Below are 15,014 nucleotides of genomic sequence, written 5' to 3' on the forward strand. Positions count from 1 at the left end.
AATGTGGAGCAATGGAGGAATGACTTCCAGTCCGAGTCTAAAATATACCCAACAAATGAGTGGGGCAGGGCTACTAAGCACTCACTTTTACCGGGAATCACCGCCAGGAGCACAGGAGCCACGCGTTCCCAGTTCCCCAGGTTGCAGCCCCCAGGGCCTAGAATGCGAAGGCCTGACAGGAATGAATATGAGGATGGATGTCTGGTAGGGGGAAGCAGGCACACAGGCTGGCCAGGAACAAAGACTTCATGATTAGAGAGAAGAGTGATTCCAGAAACAACGTGGTATCTGTCTCTTGAATGGGTCTCAAGCCCCTGGACTCATAGATGAATTTAGGTGGAGAGAGAGCTATGAATTAAAATGAGATCGCTGTTTGCAAAGTTACCTTCATTAAAGATGAGACTGGTTGAGGATCCTTTTAACAGAATAAAGGGGTCCAGGCATCCTCCCTGTCTCACTAAGCCCTCTGGCAGGGGTCTCCAACCTCCAGGCCACAGACTGGTACCCGTCAGGGCCTGTTAGGAGCTGGGCCACACAGTAGGAGGTGAGTTTGAGTGTAATGCACTTGAATCATCCCAAAACCATTCCCTTTGCCCCAGGTCCATGTAAAAATTGTCTTCCATGAAACCAGTCCCGGGTGCAAAAAAGTTTGGGGGGCCACTACCCTATGGTGTCTTGAAGGCTCCAGTGGACACAGCAATGGGTATAATAAGATATGCAATGGTGTCCATCAGAGAGGGGCCGGAATAGAAAGGAGGGGAAAACCTACTGGCTATGATAAGGCTTTGGTTGGCTTGGTTTAGAGACCATATAACACATCACGTGGGGAACCCCAGCCATGGTTAGGAGCAAGCTGGTGGAGATTCCGTTTCTTAAGCAAGTTCAGATAACTCAACACTTGATATACTTTATTTCTGGACGTTTCCCTTGGAGAATGTGTCTCTGATTGAATTATACAACTTTTTCATAAATTTTGTTTTATGATCAACTGCATAATTAAAGAGTGCCTAATCCACTCTGAATGACACTGCATCATGTTAATGGCATCTGTTCCTGGGCCATATTTCTTAGCTGAGACTCCAATGGTGGCTCAGGGTCAACAATGCCATCCCTCTTGCTTGACCACGAAACCCAGGGAGGATTCTACAACAAGGCAGTTTACAACCTACAGATAGTGAAATAACCACAAAAACTTGGAGATACTGGATATAATCCAGAAAAACAAATAAACAAAAATGTCTACCAGTATGTTGAGATATGAAAAGACTATTGTATCTTCATGCATGAGCTTTGGCAAGATCCAAATATAATCCAATGATGAGAAGCATCATCCTCAAATACATTAAAGTGTAATAAGCATATCCTGTATCCCATCAACCCCTTTTGTATGTATTTATCCTAAAAAAATTGTCACACAAGTAGGAGGAGATGTGTTCTCCCCTTTAGATCGATTATAAGTACAGAAAAGTAAGAACAACTTAAATCAATAAGAAATTGGCTGATTAGAGGATGGTAGATGAAGACGCTAACTGTTTAAAGCAATAATATAGCTTGGTATTATTTACTGATTTACAAAACGTCCATTGGACCCCACAGAATGAAGAAAGTGAGTCACAGGAGAGGAGGCCGAGCTCTATTTCCGGGGCACTGTGCACGCACATGCCTGAGTGTGAAGGCGCTCACGGGGAGCCCCGCAGCGCTGCTTGCCAAGGTGGCAACGGTGGTTATCTCTGGATGGTGAGACTTGAGGGTGATGGCACCTTTTTACTTAAAGAAGCTGGCAAAAAGCTAAATTGCTTTTTTAAAAAAAAATTAATATGTCTGCTTAATAAACCAACCAACCAACCGAACAAACCAACAGAAGAACTCAAAATAGTCACATGTCCAATATTCCAGAAGGCCACAGGACTGGCCAGGATAGTTGAGAATGGAAGAAACCACAACGTGAAAAGTCCAAAAATGCCAATGAAGGGAAACTGGGCAATGGGTGGACTGAAAAGCCTAATCGCTGGTTATATCAAAGGATCATGCCCACATTCGCCCACCCTGGCAGCTGGCATCTTGAGCTGGCTGACTTCCCTGTCTCACAGCACTCCTCACCTGGGCACCCTGGCCTCTCAGGTAGACCACATGCCCTCGATGCTCCAACCAGGGCCTGCTTCTGGAGGAAGCCTGCATCCATCCCTTATGGAGAGTGCTTCTCAAAGGTGCCCAGAGGACTATCACTGGTAAGACTGGGAAGTGGATGCCAGCCAGCACGGTGGGGCCCTGGCATGTGTGCCCTCCAGGAAGGTTGGGTTCCCCACCCCTCTGTCCCCTAAATCATGAGAGCTTGGCATGCTTCGAGCATTCAGAAAACACGAGATTTATGCACAACTCTGGCTGGCCCCATGGAGCAGCCAGGGCTTGGGCTTAGGTCCCATAAATCAATGTGACTCCACCAAAGGTACAGCTTATAATGTGCAAGGTTCAAAGACCATTATTGTCTGTTGGTCTCCCTTCATCTAGTAATGATTCCCCAAAACACTATTCTGGAGTTTAGTGCTGAGCAGCGGGAAATGGTCTCCCGTCTGCACAGACAGATAAATACAGGTGACCTTCCTCCATGATAGATTGGTGCTGATGGCACCCGGGTACACTGGAACATGAAAATGATACTTGGTTTGCTGGGAGATGAATGTTCTTTCACACAAGCTGAATGTCCCTTTGCCTTCCCTTCCCCAGGGGTCTGCTGCCAGAATAATAATTGCAGCATTAACAATACATTCGCATTTCTTGAACATTTATTATGTTCTAAGCACTGGGTAAAGCACATCGTCTCATTTCATCCTTGCATGTAGTTCTCAAGGGTAGGTGCTTTTATATACCCACTTCATCTAGAGACAAGGCAACTGAGGCTTCCAGAAGGCTCAGTAACCCTGCGGAGGCCTCCCCTTGTTGGGAAGGTGCATGGTGCATCAGATGCAGCTCTAGGCCACAGTGCTAGGCACAGGACCAGCCACAGCATTTACGGGGCTCAGTGCAAAATAAAAATGCAGGACGCCCTGCTCAGCAATTGTTAAGAATTTTAAAATGGTGATAGCAGAACATAACACCAGCCACCTAATAAAGTGAGCGTGGGGCTCTGGGAGGCTGTCAAGGTCACAGACCTGGTCAAGTGGTCTCAGAAGAGAGTGAAGTGAAGGAGGACAAGGACCCATGTTTAATGCTGCTTAACCCTAGAGACTGCGCAACAGCTCACATGTATTAAAAGTGACTCAGTGAACCTGCATAATTGGTCAGGGAGCTGGTCATTCTCTGTCAGAAGGTAAATCAGTTCATCTGATTTTCCCTCAGCTGGGTCTGCAAAGAGTCCATCATGAAGAATGTAAGAGAAGGTGGCTGACCTCAACATGGTACATGGGAAAGAGCCTGTGTCTTGAAGCTAGACACATGGACATAGATTCTAGCTCATCTACCAGCTTGTGATTTGGAGGAAGTTCCTGGACCTCTTTGAGATTCAGTTTGCTTCTACGTCTGATGGGAGGGTGGTTTCCACCTCTCAGGGTAGGAAATGGTAGACAGGAGGAGATGACACAGTACATGTAAAGGTCTTAGAATACAGTAACTGCTCATGAGATGCTACCATGATTTAATTGCGGTCTTCACCATGAAGACTCGGGGACAGTTGAAAGAGCACATGATCTGAAGGTAGGTGATACAGGTTGAGCCCTGAACACTGCCTCCCATCTACTATGTGTTAACTGGGCAAAGTTATTGAACTCTGTCCAGGGTCAGCCTTCCCTTCTGTAAAATGGATCCGGAACAATGTCTACAATACATAGGATTCTGCGTTTGTTGTTATAAATGATTAAGGCTGGGGAGGGGGTTTAGAAGAGGGGTGCCGTTGCCCTTCCAGATTCCCGCCGTGCTCATGTTGAGTGTCCCACAGGGCACACTAAGGAATCTAAGTCAGTGGTCTCCAACCATTTTGGCACCAGGGACCAATTTCGTGGAAGGCAATTTTTCCACGGGGGATGCTTTTGAGATGATTCAAGTGCATTACATTCAAGTTCACCCCCTGCTGTGCAGCTCGGTGCCTAACAGGCCGGGACCTGGACCAGTCCATGGCCTGGAGGCGGGGGACTGCTAACCTCAGTGGTTTTCCCTCTAAAAGTTTTCTACAACATTTCCACATTTTAACCCCAAATTCGACGGACTCTATTCCAATCCCTGCTTTATAGTCAAACCCAGGGGGTGGTGAAAAAGAGAACCATGATTCTGGCCAAACCCCATGTAGCAAGAAGAAGCTACTCCACACTGATATCCCAGGTTTTATGTATTTTTATAGGATATTTCCAATAAACAGAAATTTGAGATGGTTTCTGTTTTACTGGAGATGCATCCATCCTAAGCAAATTGCTTTATGCTTTAAGAAATTCAATATACATATAGGATTTCATTTTCTTTGAAAATAAGACATGTATATAAAACATTAAAATTTGAAATTCTTTCTGAAGCTTTAAGAAAGGGCACGGTGGGAGGAAAATTGAACATCGCCTAATCGTATACGCATATAATATACAAAGGTAGGCACACGCTCATGACCACCTTCAATGTCACCATTGTCATTTACATTTAGAACACTTTCCAGCCCATTATGAATTCTAGTCACTCATCTACAATGCCCGGGTATCACAGAGGGAAACGGAGAATCATTTTTCTGCTCTGCTCAAACTCCAGCCCCTTTTATAGCTTTCCCCATTGGTTCTCCTAACTTGTTCTGAACATCAGCTTGTTTAAGATTTCTGTAAACATCAAACCCAAATTCCAGGGTCTCCCTCACCAGAAGCCATCCATCTATCAAAAGCAGCCGACTGAGAGGTGCCACCGGTTCTGCCCTGGAGTGGTCTGACCCACCTTTGCCTGCCCACTCTCCACCTCTCCAGGGCTGTTTTCACTCCTCTGCCTCCACTTGCCCCCCCAAATGCCCTCTGGCACACCCAGGAAATCCTTCTCCTTTTAACCAAATGCATTCAAGTCTGCCCCTGGGTATCCAGGTATCCAATGAAATGTACAGAGACCCAGCTCCTTGAAGTTGAAGGGAGGTTTTAGGCACGTTACATACAATTATTCACCTGGTAGTCTAGGCAGGTTACCATGACAACCCTCCAGCACCTCATGTATCTACATGTTATTGATACATCTCATCAACTCAGCCAAGGGAGGGGGCGGAAATAACCAGTCAGAGCGGTTCTCATCTCCTGTCTGGCCTGCTGAATGACTCTTTTTACTTACGTGTTTTGGCATAATCTCGACACAGCCACGGTGATACACTTAATATGGCACTTTTTCACTCAAATGCATTTTAAAGCTTACAATCGAAGTCCAGCCTTATAATAGCAGTTTTTCCTCTTTGCTTTTTACTCTCTCAAACATCGTACTTAGGACTCATCTCTGCTGCTGGTCACAGAATGCTTTAATTAGTATCTGCTGGGCCAGAAAGGGGAGCTCTAAATTGTAAATCCTTCCCCGACAGAAAGATTGACTGTCGGAAAAAGATAAAAGGAGCTCTGTAGTAACTGAGTCATGTCCATAACAGCAGGTACAAGTATTTCCAGGGAGAGAAATAAATGCCTTGCCTTTGGCCCTTTGACTGAAGACAAAGGTTTCACCATGCACATCTAAAGAAAGGGGAAAAAAGTCCTACCCATTTTTTACAAAGTGATTCTGATTAAAATGTAGTTATGAAAGGAAATAACTGAGGAGCTTGCAATGGGGACTTTAATTTTCTTCACCGCTCCACTGTATCACAAAGTTCAGCCTTGGGCGCTCACCCTCAAGGGTGAGCCGGGTATTTACAGGGTGTCCAACAGCAGCCATGCGTGGAAGACTCAGATGTCGGTCATCCTTGAAGGATCACCTTTAGAGACAAGGGGAGATATTTTTATAGTTTGCTACACCCCAGTCATGTTCTGAGTTGCATCTTTCCAGCTCTTGCTTCCTTCCAGGGAAATAATATGTCAGTGTTGCTGCATACCAACAACAAGTTGGAGCAGCAATAAAACAGCATCTAGAATCCCCAAAGACCAGAGTATGCCATTCTCCAAGCCATTATGCTAATAATAAGCCAACTTAACATACCTGTAGGTGATCCCTCCATGACATGGCCAACATAGGGGCCTTCTCGAAAGATTGGTCTGTTGTCATTCTGATCAATTACAATGACTTCCAGAGGGACCGGCCCCTCAAGAGTCCTGCCGTTGACATCAGTGGTCTCCACAAATAGCTATTGCAGCAAAGAGATTGGAGGAGAAAGAGGTATTAATTCATTATGAAAATTGAAATCAGGTTCTCTGGAGAAAGTAGGTTATATCAGCAGTTTAATGAGCCCTTGGCAATATTCAAACTTTGGTCTCAATGGATAGTCACTGGGCCTAGAATAGAAACTAAACATTAGAGAATAAAAGACAAAGATCAATTCAGGTTAGGTCTCCCTTGGGAAATTTACAATTAATTTATCAAATCTACAAAAAATCTCCGGAAAAAAAAACGCCACTCGCAATCAGTCATAGCTAAATGTGTTTGTATTGTTTCTGTTTTTCCAACATCATTATACTTAAAAGGAATGTTATGCTAATAAAAATAATTGACTAAGCAGTTATGAACAGAGTACATTAAGAAATAACTGAAAGTTTTTATGGTAATATTTGGGAGAAATTCGGGTCGGGGACTATGTATAGAGAACCTTCCTGGGGCGCGGAAGGCATGTGCTGGGTCCTGAATGAGAGAGACCTCAGGATTCCCGCCCACCAGGCCTCCATACTCCACGGGAGAATTTCCTAATGCCATGAAACACTCCCCATGCAAAGAGAACTACCTTCAAAGCTCAAGGGTGCAGAAAATAATAGCTCAAAAACATCAGCATTATTGTCTTGGAAACAAGGACTTATGTCATGACACTTCCTGTGACTCACAGTAACCTGCTCTCGCTTGCTGAGCCAGATTCAGCCCGATCTTGCGCGGCAGTGACAGCGGCATTTCTCCCTGGGCGTCCACGGCAGCCCCGGCCGTGCGGCTGGTTGGGTATTTCAGGCAGAAAAGGGCCCCTGTAGTATGATCCTTGGGAAAGGGCCTCTGCAGCGGGAATCTCAGCACAGCCTTAAAGGTGCTTATTATTAGGAATAATAACCAATTATTATCCAGTGCTTACCTAGGCCCTCTGCTATATTAACTCACTTGATCCTCACAGTAATCCAATGACACTCTTGTGAGGAGGGAATAAAAGCAAATAGTGATTATATGATGGAGTTTAGATTTGACCCCATGAAATCAGCCTCCAGATATTACATTTTAACCACTATAAAAACAATGTTTCTAAAGCACTTAATGCCTGTCACAGAATATATCTCAAGAGTATTAGCTCTTGCTCTTGTTGCTGCTGTTACTGTTATCTACATTATTGTAAAACTAGCCCAAATTAGGAAAATAAAAGAAACACTTTTGTTACAAATCTGCACCCCGTGTGATGGTATTGTAAACTGGTACCATCCTTTTGGAAAGTAGCATCGCAGAATTCAACAAAAGCGACGAAGAACTCACATGTTTTGTTCCATCTGGATACTGCTCCTGGTTTTATTTGAGTTAGGTTGCACTACATATTTGAAAATATGAGGTATTTACTGTAGTGTTAATTCTAGTAATGAAATAACACTGGCATCCACTAAATGTCCAGTGAAATGGCATTAGTCGAATGAATGTCTAACAACATACTAGAATATAGCCATTAGATAAAATAATGATTAAACCTTGTTGATCTACTTAGAATATTGTGTGAAAATACACAAAATAACATGTACATCATATATATGTGGCATATACATACAGATAGAATTTGAACTTGGTAAAAATAAAACCAGGTATGTTTGGGTAGAGATGTGTATTTTTCATTTTTTTTTAACATTACTGAATTCTCCCACTAGCAAATTTACACACATACACACTTTGATTTCTGGGGCAGACAAAACAATGCATGTGTACCGTAATCATTAAGAAATTAAAGGGGGAGAGCCATTTAACATCTGCATGAGAAGAAAGTCTTAAATAGAGTTCACTTTTATACTTTCATGCTCCTTTTTAAAACTACTATGAGAATACTGCTAAAGAAAAAAAAATTATAACAAAACATTGGGGAATTTCAAGTAATAATGAACATCTGGTCTTTTGTTCTCCTCAAATAGCCAAATGCTTGATTTTAACTTAAACAAAAAACCCTATGTCTAAAGAAAACATGTATCTTGGATATGAATCTTAAGTTTCCTATTTGTTTGCAAACTGGCTCCCATACACGGAGGGCATGGAGACATCTAGGGGAGAGGGAGACTGTTCCAGATTGGTAGGTGGCGGTTTTAATAAGCAAGGGAACTTACCTATGAGGCTTGTGTTGGGTGACTGCAAGACAGTTAGATCTCTGTGCCCACCTATCAGAATCCTAAAAGTTTACATGGAGGTCTTAACTGAGCTCAGTGACATCTACCATCCAGTTAGTCTCAACAATATCTTACTATCTCAAGGTCATGTCCTTGAAAATAACAGCTCACACTGTGGAAATGGTGAGCAGAACATACATTCCAAGGACAGGAGAGGGAGTGAGAAGCCTCTGACTGTACAAGTGCAGCTCAGGGTCAAATGGCAGTCACATCCTCTTGATGACCTCCTCCAACACTTTCACTTTCTCTAAAACTTGGGTAGTATAAGAAGCCACAAGGAGGATAAAGGAACAAAATTCACATTTGCCAAATATGCAAATGTACTGGAACTGGGAGGGGCAGACTCCAGGTCCATCTCAACATAATGGAAAGAGAGACAGACACAAAGAATATACAGTCAGGATGAATGAAAATTGTTGAAGTGAGTCTCATAAAATGAATTATATAAGCAAACAACCTGATAGTATTTTATGTTATACCAGTACCCAGAGTCTGACTCCTGGATTTTTTAGTGGGAAACAATATCATTAGATGCACAGTGTTTAAAAACAGCAAAGTGCTCTTAAGGGCATTTATTAATTTTAGAGTCAATTTAACAAAATTTCATTGAGGACTTGCTACATGTCAGTCCCCACCCTGAGTGTTGACTACCCATCCGTTAACAGAAAAGACATTCTGGCCTGAAGAGACAAATGATGAACAATGTAAGATACGTGAGTAAGATAATTTCGGTTAGAGATAAGGGATGTGTAGGGATGAAACAGGTTAATATATTAAAGCTACATGGTCTAGTATGGCAGCTCCTTGCCACATGTGACTATTTAAATTCAAATTAAATCAAGATAAAGAAAATGAAATCTCCAGTTCTTCAGCTGCATGAGCCACAGTCAAGAGCTCAACAGCCACGTGTAGGCAGTGGCTACCATGTTGAACAACGTAGACACAGAATCTGTCTGCCATTGCAGAGCTGTATTGGATGCTGAAGCTCGGGCTATAGTGCAGTCACTGTACTCTTCCCCATGGGCAGGGGAAGTGCCCATTCTAGATACAGGAGCTTGTCTGGAAGACAGCCTGCCAATTCCCAGGCCCTGTCTAGAACATACTTATTGCAGAAGGGACTCTTCAACCAAGACTTGAATAATAGCTGAGCAGAAGGAGCTAGCCATACAAAAATGCATGGAAAAGGAGTTATAGGCAGCAAGCATAATGGTTCTAAGCTTAGCATTATATTAGTGATGGTCTTGGTAGAAGATGAAGTCACAGAATTGGGGCTTCACTCAGTTCCAATGGAGTAGACTAACGTTTATTCTGTCATAGCATTCTTTGCATAAAACAATCTGGGCAAAGTGAGAAAAGAAGGCCTTTACTCTGTAAATTGCTGGGTAAGCAGAGATGAGGAAGGGAAAATGATGTCAAGCTTGTTTCTAACAAAGGAAACCATGGTAGACTGAATAAAATATATAATCGGAAATGCTAGTACTTTACTAAGTAGTCCATACATTTTTCAAAAGGCATATTGATAATGTGGATGAAAATTAAGCATGCATGAAGAACTTCTTAGTAAATACAGCCATACTACCCAAACCCTTCCTTAATAAAATCTCACATTCTAGTGAGTTTTCATAACTGTTTTCGTGTGACGGTCAGATCCACAGTTAATAAATGCCAAACTTTCGGAAGCGGGGCCCTTAACTTTCAGAGGGGACCTATAGTATCAGAGAATAAGTGTTCAATGATGTTCTTACCTGCCTTTCCTCTTCTTAATTGAAATACCAAAAACACACAAATCCTCAGTCTAAAAACACTGGAACAATGTTTGGTTCCCTTGAGTCACCACATCTGTTATAGGGACGGTGTTCGGGGCTCCAGAAACTGAACACACAGAGATGCATTCAAAAGGAGGTTTTTTCATGCCTGATCTTTATGTTTGATGTGAGATGCCCATTAACAGAAACCTACTGTGAGAAAAACAAACAGGTAGCCAGTGGCAGAAAGAAATGGAGTAATTTCTGAGAGGAAATGGAAATCACCCAGCTTCTCACTATTTTATTTCTGTACCACCATCTAGGACTTGAGGACTTAGTTTGAGTGGTTGATCTTCGAGGGAATGAGAGGTGACGTGTAAAAAGGTCTACTGTGGAACCAGAAAGAGAGAAGATGCTCGATAAATTGTATCTAGAAACACTTGCCCAAGTTTTGCGGACAAGATAGTTCCTAATAACTTACTCCATGGCAAGTAGTCTGAAAAAGTGATCCATCTCACCAGCCTCTGTGCTGTGTGTTCTAGGACCTTGCTATTCAAAGTGCGGTCCTGGGACCAGCAGCCCTGGCCTCCGCTGGGAGTTAGAAACGCTGAATCTCAGGTTCTGCTCAGAACCTACGGAGGCGGCCCCGGCTTTCTATCCCATCTCTAGGAGACTCGAGTGCACATTGCTGTCTGTGTGATGCTGAACTGTGATTTGGAGATGAAGGCCCACGGGCCTTGTGGAGCTTTGGAACAGCATTCCCAGCTTCAGATGCACGAAAATAAGTTTCAAGCAGAAGGCAGCATTGAACCACCTGCTCAGAATGCACTATACACTTGGACTCACTTGTCACCCCAGACACACAGGCCGGGCAGAGTGTTTTCTGTGGATCAGTCTGGAGAAGCCTTTTCACAGACACACAGGCATAAAAAACACAAACATACCACCACAGATATCACATACACACAGATATAAAACACACATTTTTCCAATCTTCTGATCTTCAACTGTGCATAATAAACACATAAAGTGTCTTTTGTCTGATCACTTTCAGTAAAGTTGTCAAGCAGAAAGTAGGGAGAAGGGAACTGCTTACTAACTGAAAAGTGAAAAGTTGCAGAAAACGAAAGAAAAGGGAGAGGTCCTGCAGGCAGGAAAACTCACAGGGGCGGAGCACCAGGGTCGGGGGCGGAGCTGCCTCAGCCCGTGTGACGCCCGTGTCCAGCACCCAGTGTCTTGTCTCGCATCGAGAGGCAATGTCCCCCAGAGGAGGGGTAAACTAGCTCAGGTTTATCACTGGAGGGCCTAGGGGTCATCTAGGGAACTTGTTAGGGATCTAGCTTCAGCCAGCACTCTGAGAAGCTCGGAGAGTTAGTGGTGTCCTGTCCGTGCTTTGGAAAGCTTAGCCCATTGTGGAAGGGGTGGGGGGCAGGGAGGGGAAAGAGAGGCCTTGGTGTAGTGAGGGAGGGAAAAGTGCTGAGGGGGGTCACTCCCCAAAGCCTGAGTAGAGGGCTCTGAAGAGGTGTGGAGTGAGCCCTGGACCTGGATGCAGGAGAAAACAGCCAGTCCTCCTGATGTAGAGGAGCCAGGCCCTGAGCAAGGCACACACCTCTTTGCATCTTAGCTTCTATGTTTATCAACAAGAGCCTGCTGCAGTGACCTCATAGGCTCCTAGCGCAGACTAAGTAAAAACTGATGCGTCATGGGGTCTGATATAAGGTGAGTTCTGAAGTTCAACCCAACTCTTACTGCTACAGTTTTTTACAAGGGCCTGCTTTAGCCTTTCCTAGAGAAGGCAGAACTATTTTCATTTAAAATGATCTCATCAAAATATCCTTAAATGGCATTATTGGAGGCAAGGATGTTTGAGCAACTGGAAAGTATGATCAATGCAGTTGCATGTTTATAGTTTTGCTCTAAACTTTGTCCGGGGGCAGGGGGTCCTTCTCCCTGGGACCAAAGTAGCAATTCAGAAGCCATCCCCTTTCTCAGACAAAGCTTCTCTCCCCTCTCCAGCTGCTGTATTAGCAAGTCCTGGCTAGAATCCTGAATCTCTCTCAGTTACAAGGAGGGATCCCACAGAAACCCAGATTTATTTATTAGAAAAGCATGTATTTATTCTTACTGGTTAAACTTCAGTCGTCTTCAAAGCACTCTCCATTTCATGCAATATACCTATGGAGACGTTTTCTCCACTGCTCAAAATAGTTTTTGAACTTGTCAGTTTTGATGGCTTTTAGTGCTGCTGTTTTTTGTATCACTTCTTCCACATCGGCAAAATGTTCCCCTTTAAGGATTTTTTCGTCACGGGAAATAAAAAATAGTCGCTGGGGGTAAGATCTGATGAATAGGGAGGGTAAGGTATGGGGGTCATGCTGTTTTTGGTCAAAAACTGCTGAACACTCAGCTCGGTGTGGGCAGCTGTGCTCATAAATCACCCATCATGAAATGGGCCAATGTGTTGAGAGTTCTCAAAAAAAAAAAAATTTCACTGAAGCGGAACACCACCTCTCACAACACCGCCAGCTGGTGCTCTGATACAGATGGGTTCCTAGAACGCTCACCTAGTAGTACAAGGGGCCCGCCCTCCAGAAGATAATTCTGGGCTTTTTTTTGTGTCCCTCCCCGTATATCACCTTCTCCAGATCCCTCATCACCTCCTGAGATTGGCTTGTCACCTCTCACCAGGACCACAGCCACAGGCACCTAAGGGTTATCCCTGCAACCACTGCGGACTGTGACAGTCTACTCTCTAAGGGTTGGCGATGGGTCATCTAGTGTGTTAACTTGACGGGGTCACAGCGTGGCCAGAGTAAACATTATTTCTGCATGTGTCTGTGAGAGGGCTTCCAGATAAGATTAACATTTAAATCAGCAGACTCAGTAAAACAGATCTACCTCCAAATGTTGGGTGAACATCATCCCATCTGTTGAGAGTGTGGATAGAATGAAAGGTGAAGGAAACAGGCATTCGCTCCCTCCCTTCCTGCCTGGCTGGGCGAGCTGGGGTATGGCTCTTCCCTTGCCTTTGGCTTTCAGACTGGGGTACAATCTATATCATTGGCTTCGCTGGCTCTCAGGCCTCCAGACTCAGACTACCTACACCACCAGCTCTCCTGGGCCTGCCTTTTCAGATGCAGGTCACGGGGCTTCCCAGCCTCCATAATTGTGTGAGGCAACTCCTTATAATTAATCTCCTCATATAAATATGCAGGTTTATATAGACATCTTATAGATTTATACATTTATATTGAAACTTACATTGTATATTCATACACGTGTGTGTGTGTGTGTGTGTGTGTGTGTGTGTAAAATTATATAAAATCTCCTATTGGTTCCGTATCTCTGGAGGACACTGACAAAAACAGGCTTCCAGGATGTCTTCAAAATTTTTATTTGTAGACACCTCCCAATCATTTCTCATCATTCTTAGGATAAACAAAGCATTCTTTCACTTTGACAAGTCTTTGTATTTTGGCCTCAGGCCACTTCTCCAAACTCATTCCATGTCACAAGAGGTCCTCTTTCTTCCTTATTATCCAGGTACACCAACCTTTTTTTGGTTCCTCCAACTCATCCATTCCATGCCAACACAGGTATTTCACATGCAACCGTCCTCGCAAGTGTGAGTGCCGGTCTGCTGCTCCCGGTCAGCCCCCGTTCACCCTCCGGGCCTCGGCTCAGCTACCACGGGCACAGAAGAGCCCCCATTCCCCCCACACAACCTACGGCATCCTTGGTGTGCACTCCCATGGTACCAGCATCCTGCTTTATAACATTTTTCATAATCATGTGTAATCGCTTATTTATTTGTGTGACAATTCAATTAGTGTTTGCCTCTCCATCTGGCCCCATGAAGGCAGAGGCATGGCGAATGCTCTTGCCCATTAGCAAATCCCCAAGGCTGACATCCAATGCCTGGCACATAACAGGCACTTGATTTAATCCTCATCGCACAAAGCCTTCTGCTGAAGAGGTAATGCCTCTTTAAGAGAGCAGAGAACAAAGTTTTGGCCTCAGCTTCGGCCATCTGTCCTCTCTCTCCATCCCTGGCCCATGAGAGCTGACAGCCCCGGGTACCACTGACTGCAGGCCAGTTGACATTTTGTACGGTCTTAATTTACGAACAAGAACCACAGTGGTAAACAATATCCAAGCACAGTCAATTGATTACTTGCTTTTTAAAAGAAGGGAATGATATTTATTTTGTGTTCGATACATGTCTGGGCTTTTTATACATTGTCGCATTGGGTTCAAAACAACCTGGAGAAATACCCACTGCACTAAACTCACGAAACTGAAGTTCTGGGTCTGTGGTCAAAAGGGCCTAGTTTGTGATCTGGCTGCATCCGAACTTAAGTCCGACTCCAAAATCAAGCTTCCCCGCTACGATGTTCTTATTTGCTAAATATTTTTCACGGTCTTTCCTTACATATTTATTTTATTGTCTTTACTAACTTCTTATTCACTTAAGAGGTTTTACATTGATTGCTATGTTTCACTGTTGCCTCATCTGAGGCAAAATTATCCGTTAATTTAGGCAATCATGAGCTTATTTATAAAATTTTCCTAATATACATGAAAATACATATTAAAACACACTCTGAGCCACTGTGTATCATATCATGCACTGTTGCAAAGGACAGGCTGAGGAATAATTCAGCATCAGCCTGGCTCTAACATGTTCCCTTTTGTGATGTTGTAGATGTTCTGAAAAGAAAAGGAAGTTGTCCTTCTTATAAATTTAGCTCTCAAATGACAATGGTGAATGTGTCAAGGAGGGAACAGTACATACCAATCA

General features: G+C 43.7%; 1 protein-coding gene across 3 annotated transcripts in view; it reads right to left on the bottom strand.

The window, feature by feature from the left end:
- CDH13 (cadherin 13) overlaps nt 1-15,014 on the bottom strand; it is a 983,248-nt gene that overhangs the window by 357,551 nt on the left and 610,683 nt on the right. For all 3 annotated transcript variants that reach the window (XM_054579129.1, XM_054579128.1, XM_054579130.1), the window contains one exon: nt 6,124-6,268. In XM_054579129.1, the coding sequence (XP_054435104.1) occupies nt 6,124-6,268 (145 nt within the window). The remainder of the gene's footprint in view (nt 1-6,123; nt 6,269-15,014) is intronic.

Source organism: Pteronotus mesoamericanus, unplaced genomic scaffold, assembly GCF_021234165.1.
Source record: "Pteronotus mesoamericanus isolate MK-2021 breed Mesoamerican mustached bat unplaced genomic scaffold, CSHL_Meso_final contig_52, whole genome shotgun sequence".
Taxonomy (NCBI): Eukaryota; Metazoa; Chordata; class Mammalia; order Chiroptera; family Mormoopidae; genus Pteronotus; species Pteronotus mesoamericanus.